Source organism: Primulina tabacum, chromosome 18, assembly GCF_025594145.1.
Source record: "Primulina tabacum isolate GXHZ01 chromosome 18, ASM2559414v2, whole genome shotgun sequence".
Classification (NCBI taxonomy): domain Eukaryota; kingdom Viridiplantae; phylum Streptophyta; class Magnoliopsida; order Lamiales; family Gesneriaceae; genus Primulina; species Primulina tabacum.
Genome location: NC_134567.1, coordinates 32,537,620 through 32,559,531, shown reverse-complemented (window position 1 = coordinate 32,559,531; position 21,912 = coordinate 32,537,620). Strand labels below are relative to the sequence as shown.

The window sequence follows — 21,912 nt, the reverse complement described above, 5'->3', positions numbered from 1 at the left end:
GCTCAAAAGTCTACTATGAGCAGCCCAAGTTATCCTTGGCTGTCCCGCATGCTCCTGGGAAATATTTTTTGGGCTTTTTACTCATTTTTGTACCCATGTCTTGGTCAGAAATGGCTTCCTCAGCCCTTTATTATTCCGTATACAGGGTGAGGTCCATGATTCCTTTATTTTGTTCTTTTTCTGGTTCAAAAAGTCAGCTTGATCTATTCTCGGAAAATATAGGATAATCTTGATAGTATTTCATTGTTGAAAGATAGATTGTAATTTGAAGAACCTTATTCATATGTTGAGGGACGAGGTATTATAATTTTGGATCAAGCTGCAAGCATGTTTAGCCCTTCCACTGGCCATTTTTGCGTTTAAAGCATAACATTAGCATTTAGTTCTCTGCTTGAAAACTTTGTTTCTGAAACACAATGTATTTACAAAGAATGAATGTCTTAACAATTGTTCACAACAAGCCACATTAACCACACCATAATATTTTCTTTAATTTGGCTAGCATGAAGCTCGTATGAAGCACGCAAATACTAATAAAAATTAAAAAATTAGCTTTCTAAAAAAACAATTTGAATCATTTTATTATTTATTTGGGTTTAATCTCTTGTCGAATCAGATGAATAAATTAATTAAAAATTTATATAACTTACTTTCAAAATTGTATCCCAAATTAAAATTTAAACGATTGATTTCAAGTTATATAATAAATGATAATGAGCATATTATATAGAGTGAAATGAACATAAACAAATTTTAATATATATACACACACACACACACACATAAACATCATATACAAGGCATAATAACTTAAAAATCAATCAAATTATGGATTTTATCAATGCAAAGATAAGTGAAGCACATTAACAATAAATAATTATCAATTTAAAATTCTCGTGACTTACTCATCAAAACAATATCAAAACTAATGAAATAATAATATTGATAGTAAAATATAACACATAATATTCAATTTAAATAATCTTTAACACGGAATTTTTACCTTCTGTTTTTAAAAATTCTATATCATTGATAATTAATTTTATATCAGAATCTATCTTTTGTAGACTGACATTGATGAATATTAATTTCTTGTTCAATACAATTTTAAAATAATAAATAAATCAATATATGTAATGAAATACACATTAAAATAAGATTTTATGGTAAATATCAAATAAATAAACTCATAAAATAATTATTAAATATAAATTTTAAACTATTGATATGATTTTCAACATTAAAATTTAAAATATAACAAAAGAAATAAACTTTTCATAAAAAAAATGTTATTTTTTGTATTTGTTGAATTAACTAATTTGATTTCAAAATAATTAAATAAAGATATTAAATTATCATATGTAAAAACTCTAATACTTTGACAAATGATAATCAATGATTATTATATCTATATGTATTAAAAGGATTGTCATATATTATTTTTATAGTAAAAAATAACTTTTGTGTTAATATCTCTTTTAATGTATTACATATTGAGGGTTTTGATTGATGATCAAATGCATGTAATTTTTTAGTTATACTAGTTTAATAAAATAATCGTCCCTATAACATATACATTTTTTATAGATATTTTTTTTCAAATGTTAATATATTTTTTGAACTTTTAGTGTTTTTTTTTTAAAATCAAAATCGAAATTATATATGTATTACATTATAAATTTTCATAATAATGGTTATTATCTCACTTTAAAGAAAAATAGATGTCAATATATAATTTTTTTAAATCAAGTAATTTTCATATACATTAATTAATGAACAATTATTTAAAAAGTATAATTTATATTTTTCATCAACCCTTCATATACAAATCATTGTTATTTTTTTATGTATTTGTGTGTGCTTAATTAGTATTTACGTATGTACATTGGACATTTCAATCTATTTATTTTTTATTATCTATTTTTTAATACCAAATAGGATGTAATATTAAACATTTGAAATCATTTTTTTTTAATTTTAGAGTTGTAGCATAGCTAAATTATTTGAAATATTTATTTCACTTACTTGAATGTAGAATTTTTTATTTTCTTATTATTGACTTCTTTATTTCTTATATTTTCACAAATAACTATAAAAACATACGTAGAAATTGAAAACTATAAATCAAAAGATCTCACTCTACCAAATTTTGTGTATTGAGTTTATAAATTTGTTTGATATATAATTTGTTTTTTAAAAAAAATGCTATTATGATATATTTTTTAATATCAAATAAAATAGTTATGAAAATATGAGATATTAAAGCTAATTGTTTAACGACTATGCCTTAAAATTGTTGCACAATATGTCGAACGATAAAGTACAGTAAACTTTTGTAAAAACAAGTGAACTAAATGGTGAACAAAGCACAATAGAGCAAAACTTAAAGTAAACCAAACTGAGGCTTGTACGAAGTATATTGTCCTTAAAACAGATTCGTCCCTTTCTGTATGTGCTTCGAGGATCGTCTTGGACGTCTATTTCCCAGGAAACAATGGAACAACCGGCAGTGACTTAGCACGAGGCACTACTACGGCGAACTGAAAACGCACCTTCGCATTATCACCAAAATTTAGCGGAGGCCAAATGAAAAGCTAACAATATGAAATGCAAAAGAATGCTTGAAAGAGATAAGATTTTCATATATTTGAAATGAGGAAATGTACACACTATATATAAGCCCCAAAATATATACCAAGAGTCATGCAAGATTAACACAATTAATCTTCCCATAAACTCAAGAATATGAAGAGCCAAAAATCTTCAATTAACTCAAGAATGTGGAAAATCAAAAGACATTTCTACAATTATGAGCCACAATTAACTCAAGAATGTGGAGAGCCAAAAGACATTCTCACATTCATGAGAAATAATTTTTATTCAAACTCTAGATTTGATTCAAATTTTCAACAATCCCCCACATGAATGAAAATTGATACAAATCTTGGTGACAAAGTTCTACAGTTGAATCCTGCATATGATAGGTAGGTGTTAACCCTTTGAACATTCCCTTATGAAATATATTTGCTTTACTAGCTGACTAGTAGACATGATGTCCTTGAATTGTTCTGCCGTTTATGTAAGTTAAGATATACTTTACACAAGACTCTCTGTAATACTATTCAGTTATTATGATTCTGTTTGTTTTGGCCATGAACACACGTCTGGTTCTGCGAGAGGGTCTAGAATTGAGCCTTGCAATTCCTTCAAAGCGGCCCTACTTCTCTCTCACATAGGTGACTCTATATTCTTCTCATCAGAATCATTAAAAGCCGTAATATTATCTTCAACATTCACTGTTTCATAATAGGAATGGGCTAGGGATAACCCCCACTGTGATATACCAAATAAATGCGATTAGTTTGTCATATTGAACATAGTTCTTGGGATCTCCAGTCAGTGTAGGTTGGATTTTACTTCGCACCAATTTATTCTATAGGCTTGAGCCTCATTCCCCTTGACGATTTCACAACTAACTCTCTGTTTAATCTCTTGGTTAGCGGATCCGCTATATTATCTTTTGACTTTACATAGTCAACATAGATAACTCCAGTTGAGAATAGTTGTCTAATGGTATTGTATCTACGAGACTTACCATTATACATATTATTTTATGCCCTTCATATCGCAGATTGGCTCTCACAATGTATTATATAGCCGTCACAGGTTTTTCCCATCCTGGAACATCTTCTAAGAATTGATGGAGCCATTTAGCCTCTTCAGCACATTAGTCGAGAGCTATAAACTCAGATTCCATCGTGGATCTGGCTATTACAGTCTGTTTAGAAGATTTTCATGTAATTGTTGCACCTCCTAAAGTGAATATAAATCCACTTGTAGATTTTGAGTTTTTCATATCAGATATCTAGTTAGAATCATTGTATCCTTCAATAACAGCATAATATCTTGTATAGTGCAGTCCAAGTCATGAGTGTACCTTAAGTACCTTAGCAATCTGATAATTGCTTTCCAGTGTTCAACTCCTGGGTTACTCGTGAATCTACTCAATTTGCTTATTTCATAAGCTAAGTCTGGTCTTGTACAACTTATTAAGTATACTGGGCTTCCAATGACTCGAGAGTATTTTAATTAGATGCTGACTGGTATCTATCGAGGTTCTAGACAATGCAGAGTCATCTTTATTGAATTTCTCAAGTATTTTGTCCACATAATGTGACTGGCTTAGAACTAGGCCTTCAGATGTTCTATGAATTTTAATTCCAAGAATCACATCGGCTAAGCCCAAATCTTTCATATCAAATCTTGAGTTTAATAACTTCTTTGTGGATTTAATCATCTTATCGTAAAGACATAAAATGACATATCCATTTTCAGTATTCTTTATGTATACATATTTTTCACATTCACTGAATTTAAATCCACTTTCTATCATAGGTGTTATCAAATTTTTCGTGCAATTTCTTTGGTGCTTGTTTTAAGCCATACAGAGACTTCACCAGTTTACAAACTTTATTTTCTTGCCCAGTCGCAGAAAATCCCTCAGGGTGTTCCATGTAAATTTCCTCTTCTAAATCTCTATTTAGAAAAGTTTTCTTTACGTCCATTTGATGTACTTCAAGATTTCGCAAGGCGGCAATCGCAAGTATCACATGAATAGATGTTATTCTCGATACAGGAGAATATGTGTCAAAGTAATCAAGCCCTTCGCATTGATGGTAACCTTTGATTACCAATCTGGCTTTATACTTATCCATGGTTCCATCTGATTTCATTTTTCTTTTGAAAACCCATTTACAGCCTAGTGGTTTGCTTCCCCGGGGAAGATTTACTAATTCCCACTTATGGTTTTGTAAGATAGGTTCCATTTCGGAATTGATAGCCTCTTTCCATAGAGGTCCCTCAGATAAACTCATTGCTTCCTTGAAGCTTTGAGGTTCACTTTCTATCCGGATCAAAGGATTTCTCAGTGCTAGCTCTCTTGTTACGTCTAGGTTAAATATCTTGGTTAAGCTCTTGTTCTTTTTCAATTGTCTCATATAATATTTTGGATGAACTTGGTTTTTCTTTAGATTTGTATGGAAACATGTTTTCAAAGAACGAATCATTTCTTGATTACATTATCATATTCTTGTGAATATCAGGTATTTGATATTCATATACAAGAAAACGATACTCGCTACTGTTTTGAGCATATCCAATGAAAATGCAATCAACAGTTTTTGGTTCTATTTTTACTTTCTTTGGAATGGGTACTGCTACTTTGGCAAGATACTCCCACACTCGCAAGTATTGGTAGGAAGGATTTCTACCTTTCCATAACTCATATGGATTTTTATTTTGCTTCTTTCGGGGAACCTTATTTAAAATGTAATTGATGTTAGAATAGCTTCCCCCCACATGTTTTGTGGTAAACCAGAACTTAATAACAACGGATTCATCATTTCTTTCAAGGTGCGATTCTTTCTCTCTGCGATGCCATTTTGCTAAAGAGAATAATGTGCAGTTCTTTCACGTTTGATACTGTGTTGAGCACAAAACTCAGCAAATGGTGATTCATATTCACCTCCACGATCACTTCTTAGCACCTTAATTTTCTTGTTAAGTTGGTTTTCAACTTGACTCTTATACTGGACAAATTTGTCAATAGCTTCATCCTTACTTTTAAGAAGATACACATAAAAAAATTTGTGTTATCGTCAACAAAAGTAATGAAGTATTTATTTCCAACACGAGTTTTTACACCTTTTAAATCACATATATCACTGTGAATTAGATCAAGTGGTTCACTATTTCTTTCACTTGTTCGAAAAGACGATCTTGTTAGTTTTGACTCAACACAAGTTTCACATTTGTGTTGTTTATCAATTTGGAATGCAGGAATGCTTTTCATGTAATTATTCTACGAATTGGATCATAATTAACGTGTCCAAGTCTATCATGCCACAAACAAGAAGACTCAAGCAAGTAAGCAAAAGTATTAACTTTATTAATCACATGCTTAATAGTCATTACATTGAGTTTGAATAATTCATTACAAACATAACATTTGCCTAAAACATTCCAATTTTCGACAAAACAACCTTATCTGACTCAAAGACAATGCAGAAACTATGCTTGTTAAGAAGCGACCCAGACACCAAGTTTTTGCGGATGTCAGGTACATACAGCACATTGTTCAGAGTCAGTTCTTTTCCAGATGTCATCTTTAGAACATTTTTCCATTGACCCATGATTTCAGAAGTAGTGGAATTTCCTATTGATAGCTTTTCCCCATTCTCAGATTCCTCAAGAATAGCAAACATCTCCTTGTCCGAGCAAACATGGCGAGTGACACCAGTGTCGATCCACCACTCCCTTGAGTTTGAACCCACCAGATTAAATTCTGATATTACAGTACAGATATTCATGTTCGAAACCTCCTGAGAAATGTTCTCTACCACATTCGCCTCTCGGTTTCTCTTCGGCTTCTTACATTCAGAGTCCTTGTGACCCATACCATCACAATTGTAGCATTTTCCAGAAAACTTTTTATCGAAATACCTCCCTTGGGTCCCATGTTCAACCTTCTGTTGGAGGTGGAAAAGGTTCTCTTTTTCGAGCTTTGACCATGCTCGACAACATTTGCCTTAGCAACAACAGGAGAAAACAATCATCTTTCCGAACTCTTGTTGTCTTCCTCGAGGCGAAGTCGAACAATGAGCTCTTCAACATTCATCTCCTTGCGCTTGTGCTTCAAATAATTTTTGAAATCCTTCCAAGCTGGTGGTAGCTTTTCAACAATAGCAGCCACTTGGAATGATTCGCTCAAAGTCATCCCCTCACCGTGAATCTCGTGAAAAATCACTTGGAGTTCTTGAGCTTGGCTGATAACCGGCTTTGAATTCACCATTTTAAAGTCCAGAAAGCGGCCAACAAGAAACTTCTTGGCCCCGGAATCCTCGGTTTTGTACTTTCTGTTAAGGGATTCCCATAGCACTTTAGCCGTTTTCTTTTCGCAAAACACATTGTATAGTGAATCGGCCAATCCGTTTAGTACATAGTTTCGGCATAAGAAATCAAAATGATTCCATGCCTCCACCGCACTAACAGATTCAACATCTCCCTCACCCTCTTTGAGTTTAGGAGCATCCTCAGACAGGAATCTAGCCAGGTTCAGCATCGTCAAGTAGAACAACATCTTCTGCTGCAACCTTTTGAAGTCCACACCAGTGAACTTTTCAGGTTTCTCACCTTGATTGGCTGGGACAGCAACCGCAGCAGCACATGGGGTAATATGAGGGACAACTTGAGGCGGCACATGAGGTACAACATGACCAGTTTCCCTATGCATGCTGGTTTCAGTAGCCATATCTGAAACAAACCACATAATGAGTAATATGTTTTAAGTTTGTTGTACAATATGTCAAACGATAAAGTACAGCAAACTTTTGTAAAAACCAGTGAATTAAATGGTGAAAAAAGCACAGTAGAGCAAAGCTTAAAGTAAACCAAACCGAGCTTTGTACGAAGTACAATGTCCTTAAAACAGATTTGTCCCCTCATGTATGTGCTTCGAAGTTTGTCTTGGACGTCTGTTTCCCAGGATACAAAGGAACAACCAGCAGTGACTTAGCATGAGGCACTACTACGGCGAACTAAAAACGTACATTCGCTTTATCACCAAAATTTAGCGGAGGCCAAATGGAAATCTAACAATATGAAATGCAAGAGAATGCTTGAAATAGATAAGATTTTCATGTATTTGAAATGAGAAAATGTACACACTATTTATAATCTCCAAAATGCACACCAAGAGTCATGCAAGATTAACACAATTAATCTTCTCATTAACTCAAAAAATATGAAGAGCCAAAAGTCTTCAATTAACTCAATAATGTGGAAAGTCAAAAGACATTTCTACAATTATGAGCCACAATTAACTCAAGAATGTGGAGAGCCAAAAGACACTCTCACATTCATGAGACATCATTTTTATTCAAACTCTAAATTTGATTCAAATTTCCAACAAAAATTTATATATTATGAGAGCTAATTTTGGAACTGAAACAATAAAATATTTTAGTTTTGATTTTGCTTCCACTGTTCTTGAGAACCAAAGTCAGATTTACCTTTAGACCACTAATATCTAAATCTTAAACACTCCTGGTAGATGTTTTAAATACTACCAAAATTTTTGTATTGAATCTATAACTTTGTCTGATATATAATTTTTTTTGAAAAAAACAGTGCTACTAAAATCTTTAAATTCCTTATCGTAGCTAAACTCTCTAAATTTTTCTAAAAGATTCATATTTATGAAATTGTTAATTTATTAACATTTATAAATGTAGATATAAATTTTTTTAGATAATTTATTAAACTCTTTACTTTCAATTCTTAGTAAAAAAAATCATAAATATGCTAGTATTAAACTTTATATTATCATATTATTTTATATTTATAATGTTATTATAGTATTGTATATATAGTTAATTTTTTCATATATCCTCTTGTGATACTATAATTTATTAATTAATTTGAAATTGCATAAACATATGATTACAAAATTGCTAAAATTATAATTAAAAAAACATATTGAGAAAAAATTAAAAGGATAAAACGTTTAAATGTAATATAAAGATGTATTATTTGATAAAATTAATATAGATTATTTTATTCTTGAAGTGATATAAATTATTACAATCAATGTATATTATATTGATAATTGATTAATTAAATTATATATTAGCTGAAATAAATATAGGTTACATATATGTTTTTACTGAGTTTTTGGATTTGTATTGATAAGGAGGTTATTTTTATCTTTTCACAATTAGAAAACATAGCTCATGATCCACACTTTTATATATTTAATTTAATAATAAATATAATAATAAGTATATATATATATACTATTTTATAATAGTTGAGAGATATATAAAAATTGTTATTTGATGACACAAATTTTTCTCCTTTTTTACCTTTTTATAAAAAAAATATTTTAGATTTCCCTTAATTCATCAGTTTTCATTCCACGACTCAATTAATTCCACGTCTCAAGTAAGTAGCTTTCTCCTAATTTTCCAATCATCAGAAAATCGATTTCTTTTTCAATATCACCTTGTTTCTAAATATTCGCTTCCCTTGCACTCTGGGTTCTTAATTCAAAATCTTACCACATACTTTTGCACACTGGGCTCTAGATTCCAAATCTTTCACACAAGGTAAGGACTCGAATTTTTCCTCTCAAAATATCTGTTTTTTTGTACATCGTTGTCACTATTTGCTTTGGGTTTTCTAATTTCTATGTATTCATTTTTTTGGAGACCATGAAGGAAACAGACCCTTTCTCCTCGGAAGATAGATGGGAAAAACCCACCTTTATTGTTTGACTTTAACAAAGTTGTACTGTGTGTGTTCATTGTGTTAGTTCGTATATGTACGATTGTTTATTGAATATTGGTTCGAAATCTTTGCACTCAACTCTACATCAAAAGGCACGGTTTCGAGTAGCTGTCTAACGATCTCAAAATGTATTGGATTCATGTTGATTTTTGGTTTAAAGTTTGTTTTCAGTTTCTACTTTCTGTATGTTGGATTTTTTTGAGGCCATGAATATGCCGTTGGATAAAGAAATCATCATCTCTTCTAAAAACTCAGTTTAACATTATAACACAGAATCATGATGATTATGCTGTAAGATTTATTAAATCATGGATCTAAAACTCAGTTTAACATGATAACACAGAATTGATGTGATAAACGTAGAATGTTGAACTTCATTTAATTCATCTCGTTCTCCAAACATCGGCTTGCTCTGTTGGTTAGATGTATTCTAATTTCTTCCAGCAGAACAGAGCTTCATCTCTTTACCTCTTTTGCATTGATTTCCGTTCCTGCATTGAATTATTCTTCCCTTTTACTAGGAACTAGATTACTAAGTTAATATACTGAAAATATTGTTTCGAAATCAGGAAAACCACGTCCAAAATATTTTTAAAAATTAAAATTTGCATTTTTTAAAAAGACTTGACTGAATTTTAGGAGAATTAAATTTGGCAAAAATAATTTCTGTTACATCATTTAGATTATTCGATTAGATAACCAATTTTTTTATCGTCTTTGGCGGAAAGAATTGAAGTCACTAAATCTGTCACGAGGTATCACCTCAAAAGTCATTTTGTACACATTTATATAAATATTAACGAACAAAACATACATTTGTAATAACAAATGCCACTGTCACTGCTAAAATTGTTGATCCTAATCTATTCTGTGTGTTTTATATCAAAATACCATATGAGGCTCCACATCATCAAAAGAATTCAAGATCAGTGGAAATCAAATTCGAAACCCTAATATGTGAATGGTTATTAAAGGAAGAAATTCAAGATTGACTAACTAAACGAGCCAATGGTTGGTCATACAAAGGAGAAATTAAGTTGAAAAATGGGGGTGTGGTGGCCGCAGCCTGGAAAAACCTCCATTAAAAATCCATACTTAGGAGACATCTGAAAACCTATTATGCTCATGAAATAACCACACAAGCATGCACTGGTCAACCTACACATTCACAACTTAAATGTTTTCCTGCAAGAATTGGGGTTACCGTACCACTACTAATTCATTCACATTCTTGTTCGAAGGAATGCGGCAAGATTCAAATATTTTACTGCTCAAAAGGAACACGAACAAAGAGGCGTCCATGGAGGCTAACCACGGCAGAGGTCTGAAGTGGATTGATTCTTGCAGGTAAGCTAACAATCTGAAAACCACCCAATAGCTCATTACTTAAAACTATTGCTATACAAGCAGCTTCCTTTAAATAGTATAAACAATTGAATCCCTCCATATTCATGTCCGCAAAGGAAAAAGGGAGAGGTAAAGAGAGCACACGGTTACCTTTTTGAATGGTGTAATCCCCCAAGGATTATCGACTTGCTCGGGCTGGCCCGTAATGACTAATCGTCCAGCAGGATCTGATTGAACTCGCACCTAAAGCAGAAATTATGTCATAAATGTCATTTTATACCCTAACAAGTGAACAAAGCATATAAAGACCAATTACGCGGAAGGGATAGCAAATCATCCAACCATAGCTGCAACAAAAGATGAGCAATTAAAAGGAAATTGAATATCCAAAAGTCACGAGTAGATACCTCTTCACGTAAAAGCCCCGGGACTAAAGCATAAACTTCAAAACAATCCTTCTGCACACATAAAACCAGTACCAGACAATACTTTCAATCATCTGTGTGAATGATCCCAGACTGAAGAAAAACAAATGAAATGGGAGGCAACCATACAGTTTGGCGTACGTTGATCTTCACCCAATCAGCTGGGGGACCGATATCAACCACTGATGTCACAAATCTAACAATAGAAGTTCAAAAAATATCTATGTCAACTCAAAAGTTAGAAGGGAGAACATTGTCACGAGGATTCAATATTTTGGGCAAGGAAGATGAACAATCAATAGACAAGTACATAAAACAATGTCTTTAAACATGAAAGACATCAGCAAGTACCAGTTGAATACATATTCTTTGGTTTGTGCTTATTAATTTCCCATAGAATTCAGTCCCATGCTAATCCATATATTAAAAGCAACAGAGTCTGTGTTGTCATAAATATGGTCACACATCTAGGCACAATTATCTCAGTTGTCAAATCTTGTTGATATATTTAAGAAAGGCGCACAAAATTCTGAACATAAAAAACACAACACAAAAGCACATTCGTCATGCCTATTCAATATTCATCATTTGCTAAGCACCCTTTCAGATAGATAAGAGAGATTCAAAAGACGATCAATCTTTCTTAGCCACTGCAACAAAACCAGCAGAAGATCCAACACCAACTAGCCATAATCATAAACAGCTGAAGCTTGGCAGCTTGAAGTGTTTTTTTCATTTCAGATTCAAATCCTTCACTTTGTATAAAGTCAGTTTCAGGTCAGAATTCATATCATACAAATCACATCAGTCTATTACAACTAAAATACCTGTGAAATAGATTAATTCACAGAAAATGAAACCAAAATTCATTCAACCATCCAATTCAACTCAAATTACAAATAATTGAACTTACAATTTAGAAAAATATATCAAACTGACCATCACAATTACAAATTAAATTGCAAACACTCCCACAAAAAATGAAAGACAAACTATATTTTAAGTTTTAACCCAGACTTAACTGCTTAGATGTTTCAGTCCGGGCAGCCTTGACTGAAAGCTCTACCTCATTTGGTCTCCTCTGCTTGACTGAGCCTGAATCCACATATCGATTTGGAGTAAACTAATAATAAAACCGATTTATAGCAAAGATCATAATGAAAAAGAGTCCATCTGCAATATTTCAAAAACTTAAGTTTTCCCTTACCAATGCTCTTGAGAGTCTTCTCACGCTTCGTCATATTGTTAAGATTCTTGTCCTATCATATCGCATAATATTATGCACCGCACAATGCGAAAATAAATGAGTGCTCAAACAATGTGCTTTCAGATGACAACATCCACAAACCTTTGCAACTGGTTCACCAGCTTCACCATGACCAAAGATGTCTTGACCGTGCCAGACTTGCATAGCACGAGCCGCAGAATCTCTTCTAGCCCTTCCTGATCCTGATCCTGATCCTTGACATCCATTTCCCTGTATACATATTTGAGATACAAATAATGCATGCTTAAATTATTTTTTATGCAACCATCAGTCGTATTACAGGCACATAAACACATGAACATACAAATCTAAATACGCATTTTAAAAACATGGCTCAATGATGGGTACAGTTATACATAACTAGCAATTAGCATACATTTCAGGGAAGGGAAGAGAAGGGCAAAGCAAAGCAGGGGAAGAATGCGAGAGTGAGGGAGTGCTGGAAATAATATTTGAGCCATTAAAATTTCTTGCATGAACTAATGAAACAAATGCCAAAAATAAATTATATTCACAAGTATGAAGCATCTCTTGTGCCACGTATCCTCCATTAGCATGCAAAAAACCAAACAAGATAGATTGAAGCTTCAGGAAGCGTTTGTTCATCTCCATGCCATGTTACTAAATAATTCCTATTACTAAACTAAATTTCTAAATGTATGACAGCATAGTTATGCAATAATAAAAAATACAAATTTCCCAGTTCTAGCCAGTAAAAACTGCAAGGTGGTATCTCTCCACACAAAATTAACAAGATTAAAATAAAAATAGAGATACGAACAAAAAAACAAGTCTACTACAGTTCATGACGAAAGTCCTTTGTGATTATTGAAATTTTTCTAGTGAGGCTGAGAAAGCATTTCGATGCAAAATTGAGATTGTGTATTGACGCCTAAATGCACTTTCCTAAGCATGACAAGAGTACTTTTATTCACTTAGGTTAGTGTCACACAGTTAGAAGTCAACATTACATTAGGTTCCTTTGAGGTATTTATAAAATTGAGTTCACAAAAAAAAATTAAAGGATACCAAAAAATTTCTTTCGCAAAAAGGATATGTATTAAGAAAGATCAAGTCTACAAACCTCGATGTCAACACCAGAAGCTTCAGGGAGCAGAGCAACTGGGAACTGAAGCTCGCCACTTTGTCTCTTATGCCTTTCATATTCCAGAAGAGACTAACCACATAGATTGAGGAATCAAGTCATCAAATATGGATAGTTAAAGGTAAAAAGAACCACGTACTTCAGAGAGCCACAGATACATACTCTGAAATTCCAAGTTATAGTTCAATCAATCACTTTCTTTAATGTCAAGGGGCAAACAGGATATCCAATTAAATAACACCTTCATGTTACCAGGACTTATAACATAATCTAATTAATCTTTTTTTTTTGCACAATTTTTTAATGAACTAGCGAAATTCAAACTCATATTCACATCAGGAAATAGCATAAAGAAGATTTTACAATAACAAAATGTTTATAGCTGTCTACAGAATTCTCCCAATATTTTAACACAAAAAGGTTAGTTAGGTCCCCTCAGATGGATTCACACCAAGAACAGATGATGGATGGAAATTAAACAACAGTTACAGCAGAATCAAATGGGAGGGGGGGAAGCTAGTATGTCACCTTCTCATAGAAAATACGGAATGTCCAAGAAACTGTCGTGCATGTCCTATAAAATAAAAGACATGTTCAATTAATCACCTTTCATAACTAGATCACTCACTTTCTAAAAAGGAACATGTTATGTTCATAATCACCCGCAACAGAAGTATATCTATGAAAGATATGAAACATGAAAAATTTAGAATAAAGCAAGGTACCCTAAAAGCAAAACGAGGTTTAAAAACACTCAATACAATGAAAACTCAATATGTTTCATCCAGAAAAAATGTTGATCAACTCCTACACCGAGGCGATCAAAGACTAAGGAGCTGTACAAATATGAACAGATTGAGTACAAGATATACATAGAAGTAACAGATTTGGTCCCTTTTCTCCAAGTCCTCTAATATCTTGAATCTTCAAAAGACAACTTTGGTTATCGCTCTTCCTTAATGCAACTGCTGGAGATATTGGCTTTAACCCCTATCTTTTACTACATAGGCCTAGATTTGATCCCCTCCCGCTAGTCTTGAGTGTGGGTTAAATAGGCTATGACTATATAGGTAAGCTACAATGATGAAACTTAGGCCAACCACTAATTGACATAAGTCACAACAATTTGATGGCAATAACTCTCATTATTCAAAGGATTCAGAAATAACTTAATACATTCCATAGGTCAGTAAGATAGTAACCCATACCATAAACTGTTAAATATAATGACAAAAAAAAAGAACAAAGAATTCGACACCAAGTTTTGCACCCCAAAAAAAAATGCATGATAATTTTGAAAAAGAGCCTTACTTTGGAGGATGGAATGACTCTCCTACCTGCCTCCACAATTTAGCTCCAGTTACCTATTCAAAGACCTTAAATTTCATGAACACTGAATACAGAATATTTTGACACTTCATCATCAGCATGATGGTAAGAGTTCCCATACATACTAAATATACTTCAAGAAATTTTAAGTTTCTTGTCCATTACGAAAGTATAACATGCTTTTGTGAAAGCAATGCTAACTCCATGCCTGTCAGTGTGATTGTAATTTATATTTCAATCTACCACGTCTTGAAAGGATGGCGTAACAAGGTAAAGAAAACAGTTTCAGCTACAGTTATACCTCAATTAAACGACTAGGAGGAAGAATAATTGCAAAAATTTAACTAAAATATTTCAGATGTCACAAAATGGTTGTGGTCTTGAAAGATATGATTTTATTTATTTTTTTATATTATAGTCCAACTAAGAACAAGTATTTGACGTGCGTACCAATCAAGAGGCATGTATCTTAAAAGCTATTTGTATTTTGTGTATATGATGGAAACAATAGAAACTACGCAGCCAAAACAAAGATAAATTGATTCGTGACTGAGAAAAACTATACATTAAAGCCACATTAAGTAGCTAATAATATCATCCCAAGTCCATGAAGAGTTTTTTTTAGGAATTTTCGACCTCAGGACAAATGAAAAATAATGTGCTGACATAGACAAAAAAATTCTTAATTATCCTGTTATACTACAGAGAGTGGAAATACAAGAAATGAGGCAAGGTCAGCGAAGAGAAACTATATCTATTGGACGAGGACAAGAAACATACTCCAACAGTCATGGACTAGGAGTATTGACAGTGGCTTATAAATTGGCTTCATGCATCACAACTAACAGTGGCTTATAAATTGGCTTCATGCATCACAATTAACAAGAATATCAAAGAAATTTGAGAACATTGTTTACACACTTCGGCTCCTGCAACCCTGGGGTGTGCTATTGTTTCAATTAAATAACTTATTACCTGATAAATCCATAAAAAATTATTGAGGCAACAAATAACTTATCTCCGAAAATGGTGCCTTTTAGCATGCATTGTCTGGGAAAAAAGTATTTGGCAATGTGTCCTAAAAGAGAGCTTGAGACTTGCCATCCGAAGGGCCAGGGTGTCGTGTTGAGCTATTATCTAAATTCCAATAAGTAATAACTGATGGAGTGCAATGGAGTGCACACAATAAAAGAAGACAATAGCAGGCATACCCTGTCATAGCCGCCCAATCTAATCACAGCTCTCCACAACCTCGCAGCCAAAAAATGAGGAAATAAATATTTAACTAACACACAGTCATAATCAGATCAATAACAGAATACTTACTTCAGGCAATTCAGCGGCTGGCCATAAAACTTGGGAGGTTTAAAGTCCATTGACCTCTCTCGATAGAGACTTTCAACATCCTTCGTGAATATCGCTTGCTCCTCGGGTGTTCCATCATCACTCTCTCCCGTCTAACACTCATAAAAGAAATATCAAAGACATCTAATACTCTCACAAGTCATAACTTCATTTGAGCAACCATTCTTAAAGTTAACTAATGATCTGATTCCACATTTATTACCAATGGTAATGTGGCTAGTGTAGAAACAGGCTTGACAGTTTCCCCATTATGCTCTCCAGCTGTTGCAGGCAACAATTTCGCAAGGGACTTTGGAGTTACAGGTTCTTCCTGGTTTGGTGAAGCATTATCACCTCCATCTACGGCAACAATTTCAGCAGCCATGACTTCTTTTTCCTTACTTTGTTCTTTAAGCTCATCTTCAACTTCTTTATCCTGTCTTATTTTTCGCTAGATCTTTCTCTTCCTCATCCCGATCTGCTGCAGCACTTGTGTGACTCAGAGGAACTTCACTACCAGCTAATTTATTTGGCGATTGCCCAACTTCAATCAAATTATTCCCAGTATCACCATTTGCTGTATTCTGTTCTTCCACCGTGGCATTTTCGACAGGATTTCCATTGCCCATGCCTTCCTCAGTAGCCTTCCCTTCTTCCAACTCGCCATTAGCAGTGTTGTACAAAACCACTTCATTACTGACATGAGATTGTTCTTCCACTGCACTACCAGCTGCAGTTTGCTTCACTGCTTCAGTTTTGGTGCTGATTGGCTCTTGATTTTCACTACCGGTTTGGGCATTGATGTATACTCCTACAGGTTCCTCAGCATTCCTGGGCTCAATAACCTCACTCTTACAGTTAATTTGGCTTTCCATGTCACTCATAACAGTGCTTTCTTCTATTGATTCAATTCTCAAATTACTGGGCTCATCTCCGCTGTTCAAGCTTTTATTCGCATCCTCTAGTACAAGAATTGAAGGGGAAAAGTTTTCATCTTTGTTTTCAACCCAACCATCATGCTGTTTACCTTCAGACTCTTGAACATCATATCTGGAATCATGGTTGAGCGTCTCAATACCCTCCATCTCTACATCACTCCTATCCATTGTGATATCTGATAAGAATTAGGAAAGTATCGTAAATTAGAAATTTAATATGCAAACATGATTAGTATAAAAACGGAGAGAAGAAAAGCCCACGTGCAAAATTACAAATAAAAACCTAAATAATTATTCATACAAACCGAACAGAACCCCATCAAATTTTATCGTCCATCAGCAAACTAAACCGTTCAAAAACCCTAATTACGTATAAATCTAAAAACATGTGAATTTCCGCGCATGAATTAAAAACCCAAAGCCCAAATTTTGGGGAAAACAGCTGCGGCACAACGAAAAATTATTTCTGTTAAAAATAATTACAAGATTCAGATAAAGCAAGTAACATAAATACATTTGAACGACAAAAACGGTGCCTGAAAGACGCCAATACTTGCCTGTAACAACCCGCCAGAGCTTCGATTATGAAATAAAATCCCTGTGTTTTTGCAGAGTTTGATGAAAATGCCGAGGGAATGTGAGAGAGCGGTGATGATTGACCGAGTATAATCTCGAGTTGAAATAAAATTGAGGAAATTTACATGTAAGGTCCCTCCCTGACACGGCAAGAGGAGACGAGAGAGGGTTTGTTCTGCAAGCAAAAACAAACAAATAAGGCGCAGAGAGAGGAGAGAAAGAGATATTACACTATTGTAAACCTCTGCTTCTGCGGTTTCGTAGCTCAACCGGAAGAACGGGTTTGCCTCAAGCAATATCGATATCCATACTTCACTCTCCGTCTCTCTCTTCTCCATTTTATATTATTATTATTATTATTATATATTATATATTATATTTATATTTGTGATTTGACAAATATTATTTTTAATTACTCTGATCTTCTTTTTATTAAGATAAAGTATTCCTTATATATTGTTAAAAGGTCAAGAATAACGGATTATTCCATCCTACTCCTGCAGGCACTGTCTGCAGAGGTACATCCAAGGACCGGAATTTTTTCTGGCACAATTTTTATTTTTTTTTTTCCGTGAAGTGGAATCCCAACCATTCATATGGGGGGTGGACACTGTCCCCACACCCAGGATCGAACGAACCAAGAATAACTAACTAGTAAATATTGCAATGATTTGTTATTCGCTCAAGTATCGAACTAAATATTATGTGAACTAGAACAAAAAAAGTAGCTTTTGTTACATCATATATCAAACATAAAATGATTAATATTTTAAAACAAACTGTTTTGGTCTATCTGGACACAGCGGTCTTTCGCTCTGATTTTTGCAAAAACAACTCTTATAGATGGTTCCACGTTAATAGGCCTCCTAGGCGATGACCGAACATCTTGAGTGGTTTGAAATCTGTCTTGGGCCGCCTAGATAGTGTGTGTGTGTGTGTATATATATATATGTATGTGTGTGTATGTGTGTGTCAATCATCTATTTTTCATTTTGTACTAGAACTTAAAGAAGAAGAATCTTTATAAAAAGAAAGAATATGTCATGGATTTTAAGTTTACATTTAATATAAATAAATTATGAAATATGAAAATGAACAATAAAAATTAGATATGTATGCTTAAAACAAAAAAACTATCTCGACATCTAAATTGTAGGGACAGGTGGTCGTATACCGCGTTTTAGAACACCGAAAATGATACAAGCAACAATGTTCGTGTTGCCGAGCAAAAGATGCAAAACTATTATTGTGGCAAGAGCTGATCTATAATTTCGCTCATGTTCTTATCCAAACTTCCTCTAGTGCCTTCAAACGAGCAACATTGTTTTGAATCTCTCCTCCTCCCCTTCATGATGTCCCGAATACACCTGCTTATCTGGTCCAAAAATTGAGGCATTGCCACTATAGGGACTCTTAAGCTTATTGCCTCTATGGTAGAATTCCAACCACACTTCTACAAGGTTGTCTAGATAAAAAGAATCGGTCCTCATAGGCCAAGCTTCAACATCCGATTTACCACATGCATTCAACAATTTAGCTAATCATATATTTATTATAAGAAATTACGTACTATTCATACAGTGCTAAATTACCTCTTCTTCCAACAGATGGAAAGAGTTGAAGAGAACCCAATCTGCTTTCTCGATGTTGTCAAACTGTCTCCACTAAAATTGGATGATCGGAGGATAACGTCCTGTTTGAGGACCTAATGAATGCATAGCTGGAACACGAAGCTCGGCAATCCAACCTTTGACAGAACAGGAACTGATGGAACAATCCCCAATAAATCACTGTGCATCAGCTAGATACTAGGAAAGGAAGCACAAGAATGTGGCTAAAAGATGGAAGTCCTAATACCCATCTGGTTTACAACAATTGGGGTCCATGTTATAGTTGCATCATATAATAGGCATGCCACAGGATTTTCAGAATCTCCAAATGTTCTCAAGATACTTATCAAGTTTCTCGAGCCAATGACCTCGAATCTTTCCAGAAATCCTTTAAAACCACCCGGTCCTGCAGACAATCCTTCACTGAAATCATCATATATTGATTCAGATATGATCCAAGTAGACGCAGATGGCGTGGATTTGGCATTAGAGAGAGTTGTGGTTACTGTTACTTTGATTTCTTCTGCGGCCAATCTTTTAGAAAATTGGAGCAATTCTTGTGGCCTTGCCCATGATAAGGAAGCACCACAAAATGAGCTTTACGGGCAGCTACTTCTTTCTCTTTTACGCAAACATCAGAAAAATTTGTTAAAATGAACAAGCATGCAAAAAAAATTCTTATATTGTCTAAAAAACAATGTCACCTAGCTAATTCCAAGTATCTCAGACAATCGGACAACGTCGCCTTTAGAAAAATTTCTTTTGGAGTATCGATTTCTCGCATACAAAGTGTAGCGGCAGTTTAAAAATTTGGTTGGGAAATTCAAAACGTTCTTTGGATATCGTATGATTTGAGAACATTCATAGATGCAAGTTTAAAGCATTTCCTGACAAGTTTTTATCCCAATTTCATGCCGAAGCTAAACACGACATCAACACAACCATATTAAATTGGATGCAGATAGCTGACCAACATCCAAACTAAAACATCTAGAGCGCCAAAGGATTGATCATCACAAGGCAGTAATAAGCAATGTCTAGTGCCTCTGCTCTTCCAAAACAGTAGGCATTCACAAAGCACTTTACAACTTGTGCAATAAAAGGCAGAACGGCCTACAGACACGGGGAACTGATATACCTTATGCTGACAGTTAACAAATTTACCAGGGGAAATCCTTCCCAAATTTCTCTGAACCAGAACCAGAATACAGAAACCAAACAGCTAATTTGGCATGCATATTCCCCTACATCCAGGACTCAGAATGAATCATTCAAAGCCTAAGCAACCACGTTGCTATCCTCCTCAAATTCAAAAAGACTCAATTAATGTTTCAAAACTGGCCCTGTAAATGTATGTTAGCATTAGAAGAAAATATTAAGAAACAAGGCTTCACCGAAAGTAGGACATTTATCTTCATCTTGATTCACATCAATAAACCAAAGAACAAAAATATTTCCTCCCAGTAGACAGACTAGTTCGTTTAACACATATCATGGGTATAATGAGATGAGAATAAAGTGCCATCCCAGTAAAACATGGAGATAATACATAATCTATTCAAACATATTTACAAAAGATAGAAGCTTAAACTCTTCAGATAATCTCAAATTGGAATTGACAACTTCGACAGAGCTCCTGTTTATTAGAGTGTGACCACCAGCAGGGGCGGTGCCATATGCACCCCCTCAAATTCAACACATGTATATACATGCATAAAACGTAAAAATAGAGTGAAAACTATAATTTCTCGTATGAAAGCGATGAACTTTCATAGGGGTAAGGTTGAGGTTCAATTTGCGATTCCATGTACATATAAATACATCACTGTAATTAGGAGACTCTAGTTATTCTCTAATTAAAAGTTATATCAAACTAGACTATTCAAGTCTTTGTAAAATAATGTTTTTTGTGTGCCTGTTGAGAACTCCTGCAGATTTTAACAAAGTATTCTTTAGAATAACACGTTTGAGATCAACTGGGGTTCCTGGTTATCAAGATTCCAGACAACATGTAGAATCTTCATTCAAGAAGTTTGCATAGCAAGTATTATTCAAAGATCCTTAAGTACAAACAAAAATGGTCCACTTAATACAAACACCTTGCTCATGAGTATATTTGAAATCTATGACGTAAAGATCCGTTGACAGTAATCAAATGCTAATTCTAGGGAATTACCAGCAAATGAACTAATTCAAACCACCAAGCATTTTGATATGTTAGCCGACTCTCAGCAATTCAGCTCGTTCTAAATCCTTCGTGAGCAACTATCACCCGGTATTTAAAGTAGAATGACTCCAAATCTAAGTTACGCCGGAAGCATAGTTGTCAAAAGCGCGATGAGCAAAAAAACGATAAATTGTCTGGGGCTTATACCCTAAAAAGATGCGCACCAAAAGCGCAAAAAACAAAATATTCTTAAAAAAATAGAAATAAGATCAAAAACTTATTTGAAAATGTTATAGATGAAATATCAAATAATCATCGTCATTTTCATGTTCATCTTTCATTTTCCAAATTTCTATCATCAGGTACATCGCTTGATTTGTATCAAATATCAAAATCATTGTCATCTTCATGTTCATCTTTCATTTTCCAAATTTCTATCATCAGGTACGTCGCTTGATT

The 21,912-nt window shown here is 33.8% G+C and overlaps 1 protein-coding gene and 1 pseudogene across 1 annotated transcript; both read right to left on the bottom strand.

Annotated features, from left to right (window-relative positions):
- Positions 1-6,610: 6,610 nt before the first annotated feature.
- LOC142532524 (uncharacterized) lies at positions 6,611-7,309 on the bottom strand. The gene has a single exon (XM_075638800.1). It carries the CDS (start codon positions 7,307-7,309, stop codon positions 6,611-6,613), a length of 699 nt encoding a protein of 232 aa, XP_075494915.1.
- Positions 7,310-10,103: 2,794 nt separating this feature from the next.
- Positions 10,104-17,990, bottom strand: LOC142533972 (AT-rich interactive domain-containing protein 6-like; annotated as a pseudogene).
- Between the last annotated feature and the right edge of the window lie 3,922 nt (positions 17,991-21,912).